The following is a 20,771-nucleotide window of genomic DNA, read 5'->3' as shown; positions in this document are numbered from 1 at the left end:
GGATACAATTGGTATTTCTTCAAAGCTGCTCATTTTCTGACCTCCGCACTTAATGTTGTGGCCGGTGAGTGTACTGTAACCGGTAAAAGAATAAAAAAACAGACAGCACATTTACAAAAAAAACAACTGGAGGCTGATGAAATGCCTATGCCCCATGCTCAAGTTATTATTGAGCAGTGCAACAGGCTTCGAGGCCTCAACTGAGTTCCAGCACTGTCTGTGATTAATGGTAGGGGACGCGCCCCACTAATTGTTGCCCTTGACACAGGCACACGTCCCCACACAAAGCAGGACAGGGTCGAAGCAGGGTACCATGCTCAATCACCTTCCAACAGAAATCCCCCCATGTGAGTCTCAAGAGTGACGGGATGGAAGAAAGAAGAGGTCAGAAGGTACCAAGAGATGGCAAGAGTCGGACATGGAAAACTGAACGGAGCAAGTGAGAGGACCATACGGTGGGGTTGGGGATTTACTTGAGACTAACACACAAGACCAAGAAATAAGAACTAGGGTAGACTGTCCTGACATGGAGAGCGGTAGATTTACTAGGCCTTACTTATCCTCAAAGGATTATCCTCATTGAATTTGAATGTAAGTCTGCTTCTGGTCTGTGCAACTACTTGCACCTGTTGTTATGATGGCGTACAATTGTGAACAGATATGGTTAAATACACTTAAATACAAAAAAGACAACTTTAAAGGGGAAATATAATAGGTCATTTCTGATGCTTTTGTACAAATAGTGCCTGTGGAAAAAGCTGTCCCGCGTAGCTCAAGTCCACAGCTCATGAAGATAACACTGAGTTTCACTGAGTGCTCAGTGTGCATGGAAGAAAAGTTGTTAAAATAAGATACAGGGTTAACTGTTTTAAATTGGGACAAATACACTAGAGATAAATTTGCTACAATGGTATCTATTTTACCTTTAACTTTTCAAACGTATAACCCTTGTGTAAAATGTGCTTTTCATTACCACACTGAGCTAAAGAATCAACATAATTGAGCAAAAGAAAAAAAAAAATGAACAACCTGAAGAAAACTGCCAGCCTCCTCTTGAAACTATCGACCGCTCAGGGCTGTCTTGAATAGACCTTGCAAAAATGTTGTGTTTAAACTACAAGAAAAAGGAGTCCACCATGCACTGTTTAAATGTAAATAAGCCCAACATGCAAATGCATGGTGCTTCTTTTCCACCTGCCAGAGGAGAGGACAGATGGAAGTCATGAATTGGCTTCAGCGAAGCACTCCAGACATTCGGCTCTATCAGGAAATCCCTTTATAGAGGCCCGGAGTCTGGCTGTTTTCATATTGTTTCTATCCGCCAAGAGCGCCCAACAATGGGACAATCATCTGGGATCCAGCGCTTGTGGTCTCAATTGGCCCTAACTTCATTAACTTAATTAAGTACACTCAAATAGTGTCCACCACCTTTGTAAATGTGAACTCGGAAACTTGTTAATTGGTATTCCTGTTTCTGTCCAACAGTTTTGCAAGCAATAGTGTGGAAGTAGGATTCTAAGGCTATAGATCCTTAATGATACCTTTCCGAAACCCTGGTGTCCTAGCTCCGAGTCATTCAGCTAGAGGCCCCCTCCATTCCTACGTGGCCCCGCCAGCCCCTGTGAGCTGCTCACAAAACGTCCACAATGCTATTCAAACAATAAGCCAACGGACAAAGAGCACATTTACACAAGTGAGCTTTCTTTGAAAGCAAAAAGGCAATGTTTGGAAAATTTCCAACCCCCCGCAAAACCTGAGCCCCTTTTGCCCCTCCACACGACACCCCGCCTAGTTCATAAAAAAGTTCACCATTCCAGTGATGGAGACGTGGGAGACAAATATACTGCACCAAGCCCGATCCCACCCGCCAATCCACAAGCACCCCCAATTTAGCCAAGCCCCTCTTTACAGGACAAAAGCTCTTTAGATGCCGAGTGTATGTGAGGGCTCTGGTGGATACCATAGTGGCTTAAAGACCGTGGAGGCCTCGAAAAGACACTTCTTTTACTCCCAATCTCCTTCCATTTCTCTGTCCTTCTCTTGCGCTCCCCCTCGCTCGCTGTTCTCATCTCAAAAGTTCAACAACGGCTAGAAAGTGTCGAAGGGAGAAAGTGGGTGGGAAGGAGGGAGGGAGGGAGGGAGGGAGGGCCGGAGTGTGTGGAGGGTGCTCCTATGTCAACATTGTGGTATTTTCCCAAAGATGCATATCGCCTCTATACAAATAGGGGATTTATTTATAGGAGTACACAGAAAGCTGCATGAGAGGAAAGTGTTTGGCCCAGCTTTCTGGACACGACCCCCACAGCTCCATGGATGGTCTTCATGGCGAGTGAAATTGTTATTCTTTGGATGTGCGTTGGCTGGGAAACACACAAGTTCTCAAGCAACCACACGGTGTCCACCAACCCTCGCCCTCCCACCCTCCACCCTCGGCATGGCTGCCATTGAAGGAAAAGGTCCAGCACCATACATCTTGACCGGAGCCAATACCCCGAGGACTCTTTGTCACTATGTCCTGCATGTCTGAGGCTAATCAGCAGGCATGTTCACAAAAAACAGGGCACCACTTCTCCCACGACACAGCAGACTTCACCGTTGAGAATCTGAGGTTGACTACAGTAAAACAAGTTTTTCATCATCTCAAACTGAGGTTGGGTGTTTCACGTGCAAGCTGCTGCACATACAACAAAACAGCAACCTGGATTTCATCAAGCGTGTAGTCGAAACCTGTGAGCACATGCCCATCCTTCCAGGAAAGAGGTTGGTCAAACCAGACAGACAGGTAGTGCGTCACTTGAAGGACACTCTTGGCTTCAACAGAGAGTTGACTGTTCAAGCATATGTAACTCCTTTTGTTTGAACAAGATGTTCTTTAAACAAACAAAAAAGTATACAGGATGGACAAAAGCGGCAGTATGTCTGGTCATTTCTTTCGTCAGAAACTTTTGAAGCTTCCACAATTGTGGGAAGACTTTTGACAAAATGTTGGCATGTATCTGGGGGATTTTGTCCATTCATCTAGATGAATAATAAGAATAAAATAGGAGGTCATAGATGTTAGATCAGGAATAAGGCTTTTGTTTGTCTCAAAACTGTGTGACTGGGTTGAAATGGAACAGAAAATGGCCTTCCCTAAACTATTCTTATTTTTATTTCTAGAACTGTTCCACAAAGTTGAAAATTCAAAAAAATATGATACTACAATTAAAAACTAATATTCTGAAAAAATGAAAGGATCTAGTCCAACAATGACTCAATTAATGAACAGTCAAAATGCATTTGTCCCCTGTCTATAATAAATTGCAGCATAAAATTCCAAAAGAAGGAATTATCTTAAATCTTGTTCATGTACTGTGAAATTAAGTCAAAATTACACATCTATCTGCCAAAAACACAACCGAACATGGAATTTCAGAAAAACCCTAAGTCAAAAATAGCAAGACGTTTTGCGGTGCAACTACTTTCCACCATGTCAGCCATCCCGAGTCATGATCAATATTCAACAACTGTAATCTTGTGTTATGCTATTTGTCTGTACATTATATTTTATACCATCTTCCTCTTGAAAACTCACATTCCCTCTGCTCTACACATAATTGGAATTGTATTTTCTCTCCATTTTCACTAACTCACCTTTGTGATCCTTTATCACTGCTCCACTTCCTGCTCCTTTGTTTGACTAATGGGCTGCACCGGAAAAAATAATTCCCCACCATCTTATCTTTATACCTTAAAAAAAATCTGTTTTGCCATTTGGGTGGAACACATAGCATGTAACATCTAATTGCATACAAAAATGTGCACAGTCAAAACCATAACATGTCACATTTTTAAAAAACTATTTCATTGATTCCGATATGAGAACATTTTCTTCCCCCATTTTGCCTCCCAGGTGACACCCTCACACTCTCTTTCGGCTGCTGTTTGCCAACACTGAGGGTCTCTGGGCATCCCATTAACAACACGCTTTTGCAATTCTACACAGCAGGCGCCTGCTACAGCGTCAAACGCAGCCAAATAACAGAGGCCTGCGGGAACTGCGGTTACTTTGCGTGTTTGTGAAAGCGAGACAGCAGCGACGCAGGCTGATCATAAGTGCTGCTAGGTAGCATTGACGTCTCCACCTTGGAGATGCTACATGGGGGTTATTGATTGGCAGTAAGCATCCATGCAGATAGCAAATAGTCAAGATAGCTGGGGGAAGTAGGTTTATGTATTTGCATGGCTTTTTTAAAAAAGCTATTTAAATATTGGATGTAAAGATTACCCAAAGCATTAGATACATGTGCAGTCAACAGAGAGGAAATATTTTGCTACACAAAGGATTGTTCTTGCTCTTTGACTTTAATTTGTATCATCATGGTTGCAATGTATAGAACTGAGCGACATCATTCTGAAATGTTGTAACTATCTTGGTTAGGGTTAGAGTTTGTAGTGCATAACAGATTAGAATTGAGTCCTGAATTTTTTACAATTTAACAGGAGTAACATCTGAATTTGCACATTAAGTCTGAACACAGAAGCAGGCTCTAAACATGATCAAACAGAGAAAAAAAAGGGACAAATTTCTTACCTCCCCTTCTGCGCTTGGCTTCCATACTGTGGTCCCTTCTCAAGGTTTCTCATTTTTCCCTTGGTGTTTTTTTTTTTTAAGTTTTTCCTTGCCCTTTTGGGAGCTTAAGATCAGGGGATGCTTTGAGAATAATTGTCAATTTGTTTGTCTTTGTGAAGCTCTTTGAGACTGCTTGTGAGTTAGAGCTATACAAATAAACTTGACTTGACTTGACTTGACATACCAGAAATGAGACAGATCATTATTCCGTGTGCCGTTTGTAACAATGAAGCGTATCTGGAAAAGAACTACAGACTCCAATGTAACTTTTAAATGTTTCGATTAAATCGTAAAATTAAAAAACAGCCTCCAGCACCGGGAGGGAAGAACCCTGTTCCTCCGAGAGCCACATCCTTTCCATGTCTCTGTGCTGCAACACACCTGATCCAACTGATCAGCTCATTATCAAACCTGAAACTATCCTATTGGAGAATAAGTCTACTCCACAAAGGACCCCAGGCTCTCCTGAAGGTACTTAAAATACCAATTTGAATATTTTTGGCCACTAATTATGGAATCTAGGAGTCTATTTCTCTGATGGCAATTGTCTTTTTTTGGTTTCCTTTTTTAAATTTCAAATTATAAGAAGTTGCATGAACTGAGCAGGACTGTCATTAAAGATGTGAGGATGAAATGAGATGAGCGTTGTGAACGAGCGTGCACAGAATTAATCATCTTAGAGTCTTAATCCATTAAGAAGATACACATTGCACAGCATCGCTTATTTGCCACTTCTCATTTCTATATTTTACCAGAACCTGCATGCTGTCACTTGGTGTGCTGCAGTTCACAACTTCCTTGTCATAGCTGTCATTTAGGATGTGCTGCAGACATTTTGCATTGGATCATGATGCTCAAGGTAAACCATAGGATATGTGAAAATAACATTTTTATCCACTATACTGCATGTTGTTTTTCTGAAGGAAAAAAAAAACACAAACGGATAAAGTTCCACCTTTAACGTCATATTTATTGTTATTTAGTTACTCAATAAAACATATACAGATATATACAATATGCAGGAAAACAGACGACTGCACTTTACTTATCTTTTAAAAAGTAAACAAAAAAATCAGTTCATAAATTGCTGTCACAGTCCTCCATCTATTGTTTCAGAAATTCAAACAGAAGCTTTATTTAAAGATTACAAGATTGCCCAACACACAGCATTTTTTTTTTTAAATCTTATTATACATGTGCAATACCAATAGCCATTTTTTTCAATTCCCTTATTAAAACAATGCAAATGCCTCCATTTCAGTTCCCATTGGCTGAATTGTATACAAGGTTGAGCTCATGAATATGAGAGAAGAAGTTTCTTACAACATAAATGAACAGCAGCAATGATAGCGGTACAAAGTTGCTTGGACATGGAGGCAAAACACAACAACCCCCCCCCCCCCCCCCCCCCCTTAAAAAAAAACATACATTCATGCATATTCATCCATCTTCAGTTATGCTTCTGTATAAATTCCACTTCTGGACAAAAATAATCAAGATAGGACCGTCTGATCAAAGTTTTTGGGCAACAGTTGCTTACAACGGGTTCATATATATTTACATTAGAGCTCTACGTGTAAGTGAGTGAGCAGAAAGGCCATATCTACTAACATCATAAAAAAAACCTCAGCCTGCCAATTACATCACGTGTCAACACCGCTACACAATTACAGCCAGTGGCAACTGAATATATCTGCTTTTGCTATGTCATAATCATTGACAAGTTTATACTTTTCTTTAAAACAAAACAACCCCCCTCCCTCCCCCACAGAAAAAAAGGCCAAGAAAAAAAATATACATGTAGGATTGAGGTTTTCCAGATGGGGCGTCGATGAGTCGAGCCCACGCTGTGATGTCCAGCGGTGTCTTAGTGAGTGACTGCATGTTTGACAATAAAATGATATTTGTATGTATGTCTGCTTATGTGTGCGTGTATGTTTTTGCATTTGTATGTGAAAGTCATTCTCTCCCTGAACAGGCAAGTGATGCCTGCACTTTCCACATTTGATCCTCATCATTCATTGTCATTTGTCTCTGATCTTAGTTTGTCCTCTTCCTTTGTGATGGGACAGCTTTTTATTCAAGTCAGTGCTGCCACGAATGTCCCAAATCGGTTGGAAATATCAGAGTGGAGAGAGCGCCAAGAAGAAACGGGCCCTCCTCTGCCCTTACTGTCCCCCAGCTCATCTGTGCAGTGGACAGACAGGCACTGAAGGTGGTTCCCTCCTCCTCCTCCTCCTCCTCCCCCTCCCCCGCCGCCGCCTCCTCCACTGGCCCCTGGGGTCCCGACTCCAGCTTTACTCTGGGACAGCTCAGATTCTGCAGGCGAGCAGAGAAAGGAAAAGGTTAATTACAAATGTGCAAAATGAGCTCCATTTAGCAACTGACGGACGAACCATTTAAATACAATTTTAATTAAACCGGTGTCATTTACACATCCCACTCGAAATCTGCACTGCGATATTAATTTAACCGTGTTCCGCCACCTTGTTAATGTAAACACTCTTTCTCCGGTCTGACACACAAAATGGAACACACCTACATTTGCTCTCACGTGCAAATCTGCGCTTATCCCTGATCCTGGGGTCAAAGGGCGCTGACAAACCTGGCCTTTAACCCTGCTTGACCCAATTTATTGGTATAATGACCGTGCCGCCGTATCGACCTCGTGTCACAGACGTGTGGAGGCTCATAGTAAACGGCTGCGTCAAGCTTGCCGGAAAATCCATACACAGGTTGATTATACATCATATTAAAAAATCTGCTGTGCCAGAGAGTTAATGCTGACGCCTGCGGTGCACGCTGCACATATGGAGAAAAATCACTCGGAGTCGTGTAATGAAAAACTTAGTCAAGGGGAAGATTGACGAGGACAGGAAGTGCTTTCTAAACGATATATCATCTGCCAATATGCTGTTGACTATGGGGCAGGGAGGAAGAAAAGCTCCGAGGGAGGAGGGACACATCGCAACTTGGACCGAGGTAATGGAGGGACTACGTGCTTTGGATTTTTCCTTTGAGCCAAAAGCACAGAGGAAGTGTGAGGAAGACATCCAGTCTGATTACTCTCCCATCTCCTTTGCACAAACACACGCACAAGTATGCTCGCACACACACACACACACACACGCTAACCTCTGCTTCAGCACCATGTGGATGGTTGAAACAGATCAGTGTTGTGCAAAAAGACGACACTCGGGGACAAGTTGAGTGTTAGAAGCAGTGAGAACGCAGCCCTGACAAGCAGAGTAATATGCGTCACACGGGCCGAGATAGCCCACAAGCTGCAGCCCACCAACACGACAGTGGAGTTCAGCTCATCGCGCACACTTTGGAAGACGAAAGCTTAATCTGTCTTCACTTCTACTGTGGGATAGTCAGTCGTAATGATGCTGGCTGTAAAAAAAGTAGTATCACAGCAGCGGGACACAGCGGGACTAATAAATTCAACACCAAGAGGAAAGGGAGAGCGTACACAAAGGAAAACGATGATTATTGTGGTCTTTGTTTTTTTCCTTTTCATTCTGAGATGATAAGATTTTAAAAACAGTAGTGTCTGCAGTCCCACATTTTAAGTAAAATACAGCAATAACTACTTAGGTAGCAACTGATTTTGGTATTCTTCAGCCAATGTGAAGAGAAGCTCTTGGTGGGTAGGGGCTTTTGTTTACTATCGTCATGCTCCACATCCTTCCAGAATCGTAGCCTGACCATGCAGCAAGGACGACCGAGGGAGGCGGGCTCACAGGCTTGCCCCCCAGCCTGTCTGGACTGTGACCACTGGAATGGAAAAGTGGAGGATTTGGTAAAAGGTCAGGCAGCCAAGCCTCCTGTTGTTTCATTTGACTCTGCAAGGATTTTGTAAAGATTCTCTCTCCCAAGGTAGCAAGATGTTAAGAGGGCGGACGCGGTGAGGGAGAAATGCGGATTGAGAGCGGCGTCAGAGGTGCGACTGACGAGACCTAACATTTGCCAGAGGGTCCGGTTATACACCTCAGCATGCCAAAGAACCCCCCCCCCCCCTCGCCCCCACACATATTGCCTCCCTCCACCCACTCTCACTCCCTCGTCTCAGCGCCCTCCAGCAGCCGCCGGCAGCACATGCTAGCTGGGCACAGCGGGGTCCGCACCGGCCTGAATAGGCAGCCAAGCGTTCCCCTGGCTCACTGCTGACACACAGCAAACTGACAACACGTTCGGCCAAACGCACAACAACACGCCAACCGCTGCCGCTGCTGCCATACCCACGTCAGCCTTTAGCTGCTGTTCCACATACGCACGTGCATACATGCACGCACGTTAAAATTCATATTTCACCTTAAAAAAACAAGACAAATACGATTCCCAGCGAGCCTGAACCAGGGAAAGATGTATGGAAAATTGATTTATGAATGGACAGCACACGCACACAAAAAACATTATGTGACATTTTTAAACGGTGATAAAAGTTGTGGGATTTTTCACGGAGGAAAAACAAAACGCCACGCTTAAAGTGAACGCATTATCCATGGCAGTGTACTTGTTCAAAACGGGAAACGCTGGTGTGAAATTCTACGTTACACAAGTCCAATTCCCAAATCACTGTGACATTTTGCACATAGGAAAATCTAACCTTCCAATAAAATCTAAGTTGTTATGGCTGCTCACCGACTAACCTACACAGATTCCATTTTCACGGTAATATCAAGAATAGCCTTTTCATCCGCGGGGAACTACAGTTCAGCATCAAGGAGCAATGAGAAAAGGAGAATGTTAAGCCTGAGGAGGGAAACACACCTAAATTGTCTTTAAACTCATCCCAGGGAGACAAGTTTACCATAGCAGTGTGCTAAACAATAACCAAATTCAATGTGATTTATATTTATCGCTTTCACTTCAAGTGTGACAGTTATTTAGTGCCTTGTGAAGATGATCTCTCTCTCTCTCGCGCTCTCTCCTTCTCTGTCTCGCACACCCACCCACACACACATATTAGGGTGTGTGTACATGACATGAGTGTGTCTGGGATCCGACGGCCTGACGCAGCTTTCCATGTCACTACACAATCGGAGCAGACAATAATTCTCCGCTTGTTTTTGCGCTGAATGTTTGCTTACATTTAAAAATAACTCCAGCAGTCTTTGAAGTTAATATATGTATTATGACGACCAATAAACCAAACAGATGCAATGGATTGTCATTTTGAAATAACAAAAAGATGGCAAGAGGAGACAAAGTGTGCGCAAGAGAGTTAAACATTTTACAAGGCTTTTTTTGGGGGGGCACTAGTTCCTCACGGCCGTCAATTTGATTTCCCAGGCTCCAGAATCTCAAGCGGCATGGCTGTGTCCTTTCTATCCTGAGCTCTACTTCCATGACGACACTTCACCTTTGACCTCACGCTCCCAGGGGCGCGACCCTATCTTCTCTGAACGCCATGCGGTCCAATCAGACCGCTCCGCTCGCTGACAAAAACACCCAAAGGCCTCCGCTCCTATGACACTGTGTGACATCAGGTCAGATTCCTTTAGCATAACAACTAGAGCCATGGATGGCCTGGTGTGAGAATTCTGTCTTTGTCAGCACAAAGAATCCGTCACTATCCATGGAAGAAAAAAATTGTGGGAAAAAAAATTGCTTTTGCCACTGTCATGTCGGAACCATAGAATCCTACTTTTCACATTCAGTTAAACCTACCCCAATGTATGAGTACAAAATGAACATCTCAAAAGGTACCTCAAGCCTTGTGAGACTCCTTTCCAACCCCCAAAACTCAACCCGACTCCCAAACTATGACCTTTGCCTCAGAAGAGGGAGGATCTCCGCAAAGACTAGAAGAGAAGGGGGTGGGCAGCGCATTGCTCCAACAAGGGCAGAGAGGTTATTTTGGTTTGAATTTCCTTTCTGTTCTCCGGCCTGCAACTTTAAGCGAGCGGGAAAAAAAGAAAGAAAGAAAGAAAGAGAGAAGCCTGTCCAGGCAGGCTTTGCCCTCAGCGTTTGTAACCTTCTCACATCATAGACACACAAACTCACACAAGCACAAATACACACACTCACCTCTTCGGCCACAAGAAGCGCTTAGGAAAGCAGACACAAAGCAGAACATGGGAAGTGATTTAGTGGGCCCTTCATAACTCACAAGCATGTCTATGACCTGTCCAGTGTGTCATCCAAGCCGGTGACATATTGATCTACTTCTCTGTCTCTATTTTGTCTCAGCACATTGCGGAAAAGCATTTTTTTCCAGTTTTCCCTCACCCCCCCCCAGATAACAAAAACCCTACTATTTAAAGATAACAACAACCCCAAATATTTAAAAAGTGACGCAGAAATCTAACATATGATGCAAGAATGCAACACATGTTTTATTGTCTATCATCACGAATGTAAAATAACACTTCACTTTCCCTAGAAAGAGCCAGACGCTTTTTATCTCCGCCGCTATCTCTCGTTTCTCTTTCTCCCAATCATCTTTCATTTTTGTCTCCGAGGAGCAAAACCTCAGGTGTCATAAGTCATTTTGTCAATTCCTCAATACAAATTAAAGATGCCTGACAACAAGCTATATGGCAAATGACATAACTGCTGTCAGTGTAACAACACTGACACCTCAAGAGAACACATACACACCTTTTTACAAGCAGACATGAAAACCCAACACCTATCTGTGGTTTTGTACTAAATTGTTTCTTTTTCCGGGTTTTTTTTTTTTTTACTGCCAGAGTTGTCTGGCGAGCAGTCAACGAGTCGCATTTGGATGGGTGTCACGTACATTGGCAATCACTGATATTTAACTTTTTAATTTTTGCAACTCATCCCACTCACTGATCTCAACATTTACCACACTCTGAAACATTTTTTGCTCATCCAAAACACCTTTCCTCTGGAAGAAAAAATCCATGCTGGATAAGCTGCTGCTTTTTTTTTTTTTTTAACCCAACAAGCAAATACCCTGACGCCTCTCTTCAACTTTTAATGGGCTGTCTTCAAGTGTGACGGGCTCAGTGGAATAGAAAAAAACAGGTACATATATAAAATGAAACACTGTTCAAAACACTTCATAGGTGGCATATGCATTTTCCAAATCATGCACTATATATAAATCAAGAAACTCCTTTTTTGGGTGGGGCGTAGTAAAATGTATTCGAATAATGTTAACACATTCCACCAGGTTAAAGAAGAAGAGGGCTGCTGGGTCGATGGGTTGGAGTTGTAAGTCTGACACAGTCTAAATAAATCAAACTTTATGTCTGCAGCTGACACATCTACACGATCAAGTTGCACTATCTGCAAACCCGTATACGCACACGCAGGCACGCACACGAGCACAACGCACAATACTCGCGTGCAAACTCAAAAAAAAAAAAAAAGATCTTGCATACCTCTCATCTAATAGTAGAGTCTCACGACACAAGTCCAACTAAACTCATCAAACTAACAATTGTTTGCCTTTTTCTTCACAACAGGGCCACGCTTGCTTAAATGTACTTAGTGCTGAAATTCTCTGCAAAAAAAAAACACAAGCAATTCTGCTCCTAATGAACTTGTCAATAACCGGGTCAAATTGCAGGAGTTGCCTGCAGATGAATTATGTCTTTTGGAAACAATACCAGCAAAGCTAATTGCTATGATTATCATAATGATCATCGCTACTCCAGGAGAGAGAAGTGTGCGTGAGGCTTTGCAGCATGTGTTGTTGAAAAAGTCAATATGAAAGACTGTGTAATGACAGGTAAAGCACATAGCACTGCCCCGAGCTGTTTTTCCCCCACATGCAAGCAAGTGCCAATCACGTTATTATTATTTTTTTCCTGTTTCAAAACAGGAAATACAAATTACTGGCCCAGTTTGTTGAGGTGATGTTGTACTGAAATGTCAAAAGCAGATAGTCTCATAGGATTGTTGGTGAAATATCAATACAACTTTTTGTGTGTGTGGATTAAAGCAGATTCTAGTGGTATTGTAACATGCAAGATCCTTTCTTTGTCAAATCTGTCAAAGTCAGCATGACAGAGATTTGATCATAATCTGAGCGCTTTAAAAAACTTACTACCCTGAGTGAAGAGCAGAACTGTTCAATAAGGTCAGCTGTGAAGTATTTTAAAATGTGTTGAAAAGGAAAAAAAAAAGTGAAAAGTGAAACAAGCGAGAAGGAAAAACAAAAATAGCTCGTTCACTTCCTCCATCCCACTTCTGGTTGCTTGTTATCAAAACTGCACACATTACTCAAGTGCTAACATACTGTACGGAGACAGAACTGACATCATGCAAGGAAGACGTTTTGGGGACTTACATTTAATTCTAAATTGTGAAAGTGAGCTCAACAGCAGCGTACTACGCAAGCAGTCAAAAAAAAAAGAGGAGGCAAAATAAAAAAGACCTGCAGAGTGGATCACGAATGCAGCACACATTACTCTTAAGCACGGGCAGTGTCAGTCGTGATGCACCAGAGAAAACAACACTTTTAACTTCTGTTTTTGTTGTTGTTTTTTTTAATGTAAGCATTACAAATAGTTTATTAGATGTATTGCTCCCCTTCATAGGTGTAAACAACTACTTGCGAGTGCTGTTTTAAAGAAGTAAAAAAAACTCAGGAATTAGAATTAGAGCTGTTAAAGTACTCCTAAACATAATTGAATGTGAACATAATTTACTTGTTTAATTCCACAAATTATCATTTAGTATTATATTACAATGAAGGAACCTAAGAAAAATAAGCTCAAACTGCTGGGGGGAATTAAGTATCTTTTACTCAAGTAAAAAGAAAAAAACAATTATAGTATAGAAAAAAAGCTATATTTTATGGACGCTAATGAGCATAATTTGTTCTTGACAAAGTCAGATTCATGGTCGACTTGTTCACTCAGTACAGGAGAAACTTAAAACCCGACCGACTGGTTGAGGTGGATAGTTTTTGTAGTGACAAAAGCCTGTGGGACGGTAACCTCTTAAGGAACTGCGACACGCGCAAACTTATCTTAAACGATTATGTTATATCAATGTAAGCCCAAGCATCAGATTCAATTTTCAAATCGCCCATTCCCTCCCAAATGTACCGCCAGCATTTTTTTTTTTTCATCTTTGCTGTCTGAAGCACTCAAATGAAAAACTGTCAGGAGCCGTGATTTGTGCTAACTAGCTATCGATCGCTCCCGAGCTGCATGCCTCTTGTCCGTGCAGGGAGGAAGAAAAGAGGAGAGAGGAGGAGAGGAGAAAGGCTATTCTTCTTCTCCTGATTTGTGTGCGCATGCAACAGGGTGAGGAAGCCAGCCTGACAAATAGCGCTGGGTCTCTCTGTCAAAGGCAAATCCATCAGTATATAAAAAAACAAACAAAAGAATATTATGTATACTATAATATATGCCTTGCATCACACTCTTCCGGCACTGTTATTTTCACGGAGGTTTGCATAAATTAGCAAGGCTTGCGCACCTCTTAAGACCACATCAATAAATCAGGGGAATTAAAAGGCTAGAGTCGCTGTTCATTAAGTTGAGTGCTAGACAACTAGTTCCGAGCAAAACAAATAACAGAAGAGCCGTGTATGATAATCAAGGGCAAATATAATTTTCCTGGTGACTTGAAGCGATATTAGGCCTCTGGTTACAAGTTATTGCGTTAGTGTTACCAGCCGACGTCCAGTCTCACCTAAACAATGTACTATATACCCCCCGAATCCAGACGCAGCTCGCTGTGCGCCCCCACCTCTCTCTACGCCTGCAGTGAACAGAACAAAGAGGCGCTGGAGACACGCTAGATAGTAGCTAATACAATTATATGACTACACATTCCCATTATTATTACAAAAAAATAGCATCCAAAAGCCTGTCAATGGTTACAGTTAATGGTGGTCAATAGTATTTTGAATGTTGTCATTTGACAATGACATGTAAATCGTTTGCTTTTGAGGGGGAGACACTTAACAAAAAAATCACATTTTATAAATCATATTAGATAACCTTAAAGGGAATTCAATGGAAATAATTCTAGCAAATGTCTATGACAAACATGAAGAAATAATTTCATTCTGGGAATAATTGTAAAAACGATTTTATACAGTATAAACAATTATTATTAATAGTACATAATATGAATAGTATGTTTATTATATACAAATATTGTATATTTGTTATTGGGGTATAGGATAAGGCAAGGTAATATGACTAGTTGTAGCTTAAGTATGTATAAAAAACGCATTCAACTTTTTCATTATAACCTGAAATAATTTATTGCAAAAAGTAATATTTCTTTCCTTTTTTACTAAATTTAGCACTGAAATTGTATATTGTGAAACAAAGCTTTGCATGGCTGTATTTCCAATACTCGTTTTACAGAATAAGAAGGAAAGCAAAATGACAATTTGCAGCAGAATAAAAACAATATAATATTTGTAGGTTATTATGGTAATATAATTTTTTGCAACTGGTACTAAACAGCACCGCTATGTTTTATATTAAAATTACAAAAACCTAAATAAAATTAAAATTAGATGATATCTGCGGGGGACATAAACATCTGAACATTTAAACTAATTAGACTATTAATTCTGGAAATTCTGTCCATCCAATTTAAAGCCAATTTCATTTTAGCAGCTCTGTATTATCCCATTGTAATAACCTAAACAAACACGAAACAAGGCAAGGGAAACACCACTGCGGAGACGCACATCCTCTAAAAGCTATTAATCTTCTCAATGCAGTTGTTCACCCTGAAAACTGAGATAAAGAACCACGGGAAATGTTTACTTTTCTTGAGGTGTTCTTTTCAAGTGTCACTGCAATGAGGCAGTCTATATATAAAAAGAAATACACCATAGGGAGAGAAAGGTAAAAGTCTTTGTGTTGTCAAAAGGCTTTTTAGATTGCTCTCACATGTTGTTATATATTTTGGCAAATGACACATAAACTGATTATTTTTTCTCTCATCGGGAGTGAGATTTTGAGACTGGCAAAAGATTTAAAATCTACATCGGGTTTTTAAAACTAACCAAATGCGTCTTGTGCTCAGTCACCACAATGCACATATTTTGCATCATGTGCTGCAGTTCAGATCATTGAAATTATTCAATGGCGTTTACTCATTAAATGCAAGACAAAAATAGTTGAATTAAACAAAATGTCTTACCTTCTTTGTTGTTGTTTTGGCTCTTGTTTTTTTCCCAGAGTCCCATGGACTTGTCATCTTCGGACCCGTCCATCATGGCCTTGTCACTGGGCACGTACCAGGTGGCGTGCTGCTCTGCCATTAGTGTGTCAAGGTCAATAGTGCCCATTGAACCCTTCCCAGCATCGGGGCTGCAGCTTGCCAGCTCGTTGTCTCCATTGTGAGAGGGACAATCGCCGTTCTTTTTGCCGTTTTTCATGGCCAGGGGCTGGTCTTCCGAGATGCTGAACTGCTGCCTTTGCAGCTGGATCTGGGCCTGCAGGATCTCCAGAGGGTGGATTTCGTCCTGGCCAGAGGTGCTGGATGGGGTGCGTACCTGCTCCACCCCTGGCGTACCTGGATGGCTCACCCCACTTCCGCCCGTGGCTCCACCAGCACTCAGTCCATAGCTGTCCGCTGTCGAGGTAGTATGATTGGTGATGCCTATGCCTAAGGTCTTCTGTCCGTTTACTTGGATTTTAGGCGAGCCCCCGATCATCGGGCTGCGATGGGACTTATTGACCGAGGAGCCTGCCGCATCTGAGCTGGAGGACACCTCTTCCTCATTGCCAAAATGGGCGCTGACATCATCAGGAAAGTCCACACGGGGCGAGCTGCTGTCAGACTTGGCGACACTTTGAATGCCGCTGTCCAGAGAAGACATCAGGTCGGCCTGGTCCCCCAACATTAGGTCACCTCCTTTCCCCCAAGAGGGTGAATGCAGGTGTTTCTCATGTGGCGTGCCCCCACCCCTCTCCCCAACACCAGCTGCAGGGGTTTGCTGGCCTGGACTCACAACAGGGTTTCCATTTTCAGAGGAAAAAAAAATTCCAGGGCTCACATGTCCACTGTCTCTTTTTCTCCTCCCTCTCCCTCTCCCACTCCCTGTTGTCGCCTTCCCCTCACTGCACGGGGTAGCGTCCATGTTGTAATTTGGGGAGAGGGCACTGGCTTCCCCCTGCACCGTCTGGTTTTGACTTGCAGGCTTAGAGTTGCTATTCCCAGTGCCAGGCAGCTGGTTGTTCTGAGAAGTGCCGCTCTGAAAATATTCAGGCGCAGCACTGCCAGTCCCGTTAGATGTGCTGCTATTAATGTCCTGCTCTGTCTGACTCAGTTTTCGCTTGCCCTCATTTTGGTTTTTCTTGTTGAATGTTACGTTGAGGTTGGGAGCCCCTAGGCTTGCGATCATGTTCTGGCACGCCGTCGAAAGGGCCGCCAGGCAGCTCTGGCCAAAGACACTGTCTTTAGCGCTGGTTTTGTTGAAATTCCCAAGGGACAGAGCACCAAGCTTGCTAACAGACGACCGCTGGCCTGAGGGGAACTCAGACTGAGGAGGGTAGCTCCCTGGTGAGGTGTTCACCCCCTGGGGAACGTTGTGAGCTGGCCCCTGACGATTTGCCCCTCCATAGGCGAACGGTGGTTGCGCTCCCATCGGAGGTGCAGGGAATTCAGGCGGTCGCCTCTCTGCTGGTGGTGCATTCGGATGTCCTGTTCCTGCTCCCGGAGACTGCATTTGGGAGAGGTTGCCCATGTTGCCGCTGAACTGCGAGTGCAAGCCCGGAGAATGGAGAGCCTGCACATGTCCATCTCCGGGTATCCTCATGGGTTCCTGCATGGCCATACCTGGCCTAAACATCATGCCAGGCCCATTCTGCTGGAGTCCCATGTCATGGGGCCCTGAGTCATTGCCTGCTCCTCCCATACGCCGTGACATCATCTCTCCAGGAGGGTGGGACCCTTGAAACCAGGAGTTCTCCTGGTTTACGTGCGGATTTTGCCCATCAACACTGGCCATTCGACCTCCATTTTCCCTGTCAAAGTTGGGCTGAGGCATGCCCCCCACCGGACCTCCATGACCCAGTGAGCCAGGCGGCACGTCACCGTGGTGACCGAGTTGCTGCAGACTGGGCTGCCTCATTCTTTGCTGCTGGTTGCGGGAAGCCATCTGTTTGATCATCATGGCTGCATTCTGTCGCTGCTGTAAAGACTGCTGCTCAGGCCCCGTGTGTTGTAGCGGACCCGGCGGGAAACCTTCATTCACAGGTGGGGTGAAGTCACCTGGCAGCCCTGGGTAGGAAGAGGGAGAGAGGTGATTTTCCATGCCACCGCACCATCCTTCACCCCCATGCGCGTTTGGAAAGTCAAATCTAGGTCTTTTTGCCATGTTAATATAAGGAGCGTCAAAGTGTTGTAGTCTCTGATTTGGGGGCTGTTGGGAGGGAAGGGGAGCTTGCTGTTGCATATTAAACATAGGGTCTCCATAGGGATGCAGACCCCTATTTTCCAGTCTGTGAATGGGATATTCAAACTGATTGTGTTGGCCACTCATCATGACCCCTCCGTCCAGAATGTTCGGGTTACCGGTGCCAGACTCGGCCTGAGGGGGTCGGGGGAGGCCAGGGGGACAGGAGTTCTGTCTCGCTATCAAGGCAGCCTGTTGTTGCTGTTGCATGAGAGGATGTCTCGCATTGACCCCCGGGTCCATTCCCACAGGCACCTTCCGGCCATTTCCAAATCTCTCAAAAAAGATTCCATGTTGAGGCTGCTGGGGAGGTGGAGGTTGATGTCCCTTGGAGATGCCCTGCATGCCCGGCGCCCGAGGGATGCCAGGGTTTCCTGGAAAATTCCCACCGGGTACTGGCCTTCCGGGGCCGAAATGGGGCAACTGCGACTCTGACTCAGTCGGTGAAAATACAGGTACGTCAAAATGTCCAGACGGGGGATCACTGGGGAAGTTATAATCTAATCCCTCCACAGCTCCCTGGTTGGGCATCCGTCTGTTCTCAAGGCTGTGAGAATCGGAAGAGGATGAGGAGGATGAAGGCAGACCGTGGAAAGAGGCTGCCCTGTTAGGTGACTGGTCTAGGGGAAGGCAGGGAGCGGGAACAGCATGGCTGCCACTGGGAGGACCGTGATGTTGGAAATCAGGCATGTTACCAGGCCGCTGCTGCTGCTGCTGTTGCTGTTGCTGCTGTGGGAAGCCATCCCCTGCCTGTCCCTCAGCAAGAGGATCAAATCCCTCTCCAAAGCCCTGCTGCGGTCCCATGGCATTGTTATTGTAGCCCATTAGCCTGGCACCATGCAGGCATGATGACCCTGGCTCCGGGCCTCCAAAATTCCCACTGAAGTGAGGGTGATGTTGGTGGGGGTGAGGTTGATGGCCGTGAGGATGTCCTTGATGAGGTTGCTGGTTGTTAAAAAATCCATGCATGGGTCCTTGCTGCTGCTGAAGTCCACCGCTCGCATGCATGTCGGAGTGACTCCTGGAGTGAAAACCTCCATACTGTTCTCCGTTCATGTTCATGTTAAGTCCCAGCATCTGCGGGTCACTCATGGGGCCCATGCTGGGCTCCACAGCTCCAGGTGGACCTCCAGTGTGAAAACTGGTGCTTTTATAATGGGAGCCCATGTTCAGTCTCGGTTGGTTTTTCTGTCTCTCTGACTGGCCGGGGTTTCTGCTATTATTCTGAGAACCGAACTTTTCCAGCCCAAACATAATACTCTAACATGAATCCCACATGATCGTGAGATTGCAATTTATTGGGCAGACTGTTAAGCAGTCCGTTCCCAACAGCAATGCAAACTACAATTCAGTGAGCTTTAAAAGTCTGAACTAATCAAAAAAGTTCTGTTTTTACTTCTTTAAAAATGCATTTATAATAATTGAATTTACCTCGCCGCCCGCCTCTCTAGTGATACACCAAAGTTTCGTGCGCGTATTTGTACGGCGTAGTGATGGCACAAAGACATGTCTGTACCAAATTGAGAGAAGCGCACACAAAAAATAATAATGAGTAAATTTGAGAAATTAAAAATGCTGCCCTATTATTCCTTAATCCAATCAGGTGTTAAAGTACCCACAGCTCCTTTTGTATAAAGTCCCATAATGGCATAGTTAAAAAAGTCCCATTTCGGCCGTATTGTTAAAACTGTCTTTGTAGCTTCAATTAAAAAAAAAATTAAAAAAAGATATTGTCCATTAGAATGTCACTAATTGCAGTGCAGGCGTAAAGAAAGTCGTCCGGCTTGCTTGTAAAGTGCACTAACTCCTGCCAAAGCACCGGAGCGACGTGTTCCCGGTTCCGGTTCTGGTCCCGGGGCTGCGAGACGTGCACTACCCGCACGCCACAACCACGGTGCGGTGTGACAGCATCCTCGACTCCGCCGGTGGATGTTCGCTCTGCGATGAAGCGATGGTGCACCTTTTGGCTCCTTGCTCCTCTTCAAAACGTGCGCGACCCTCCGATACTGATGAAGTGTGCGCGCGCTGGAAGCACATTGACTGGAACACACACACTCGGCTTAGCCGCTTTTGGCTGTGTGCGGGATCAACGCGTCCGCAAGATCCAGCAACAAGTTTTGCATTTCCAGCAGCACTTGCATGCATGACACCCCAGCCAATCAGAGGACCCGAAGACGGCTTGGGGGCGGTACAAACGCTTTTAAGGTGGTCTTCCACAGCAGATGACGTTTGTAAACCTATGTGTAAATCAGTATTCGCAATGACTTTCACAAATTGTCTTTGTCTGAGCATATCAAATTGCTATTTATTGCCACAATTTGATTTATCTTTTAATGTGACACCATAAAATATATAGGACAATCAAAAGAGGGGTCTGAGTGAAATGCAGTGGTACAATTTGAGGAGAAACTGGCTTATTCATAAATCTAAATTATCTTCTATTTCTTCATCTTTTGGAAAAATACGGAACTCTTTAGGAGAAACATTACACGTTTGTGTATCTTTTTATACTTACTCATGACAACTGTCTTTAAAAAAGACCATAAAACAAAAGTCTTAATCATCACGGGCAGGGGGAAAACTTGAAAAAATAAATAAAAAACGCAACAAAATGAGCTCTGATTGATTGATCCTGGTCGCATTAGGATTCTATTGTGATTAAGTAACGTGATTTTGATAGCGTACCACAAAAAGTGTAAACCAGACGTCATTATAAAATATGGTCCTTTCCCACGAGACCAATCAGAATCGCACCTGCCATTGACCCGAAGGAGAACAAATCATCCCTCAAATATG

At 43.8% G+C, this 20,771-nt stretch overlaps 1 protein-coding gene across 2 annotated transcripts; it reads right to left on the bottom strand.

The window, feature by feature from the left end:
• Window positions 1–5,561: 5,561 nt before the first annotated feature.
• mn1b (meningioma 1b) lies at window positions 5,562–20,093 on the bottom strand. 2 transcript variants are annotated; one of them, XM_061279886.1, is made up of 3 exons: window positions 15,716–20,093; window positions 14,240–14,308; window positions 5,562–6,931 (listed from the first exon to the last, which is right to left on the bottom strand). In XM_061279886.1, exons 1-3 carry the CDS (start codon window positions 19,227–19,229, stop codon window positions 6,693–6,695), a joined length of 3,822 nt encoding a protein of 1,273 aa, XP_061135870.1. In that variant the 5' UTR covers window positions 19,230–20,093; the 3' UTR covers window positions 5,562–6,692. The 2 variants fall into 2 exon arrangements, with proteins under 2 accessions (XP_061135870.1, XP_061135871.1); XM_061279887.1 differs by lacking the exon at window positions 14,240–14,308 and having other exon boundaries at window positions 15,716–20,091.
• Window positions 20,094–20,771: the final 678 nt, after the last annotated feature.

The sequence above is a fragment of the Syngnathus typhle genome, linkage group LG5, assembly GCF_033458585.1.
Source record: "Syngnathus typhle isolate RoL2023-S1 ecotype Sweden linkage group LG5, RoL_Styp_1.0, whole genome shotgun sequence".
Taxonomy (NCBI): Eukaryota; Metazoa; Chordata; class Actinopteri; order Syngnathiformes; family Syngnathidae; genus Syngnathus; species Syngnathus typhle.
The sequence above is the reverse complement of the archived record's forward strand: the minus strand, read 5'-3'. Positions and strand labels throughout refer to the sequence as shown.

Coding starts and splice junctions, on each gene's coding strand:
- mn1b (XM_061279886.1), bottom strand. CDS start 19,229: ATGTTTGGGCTGGAAAAGTTCGGTTCTCAGAATAATAGCAGAAACCCC. Junction 14,309..15,715: donor CCAAAACAACAACAAAGAAG/GTAAGACATTTT, acceptor TGTTCACTGCAG/GCGTAGAGAGAGGTGGGGGC. Junction 6,932..14,239: donor GTATATAGTACATTGTTTAG/GTGAGACTGGAC, acceptor GCTCGCCTGCAG/AATCTGAGCTGTCCCAGAGT.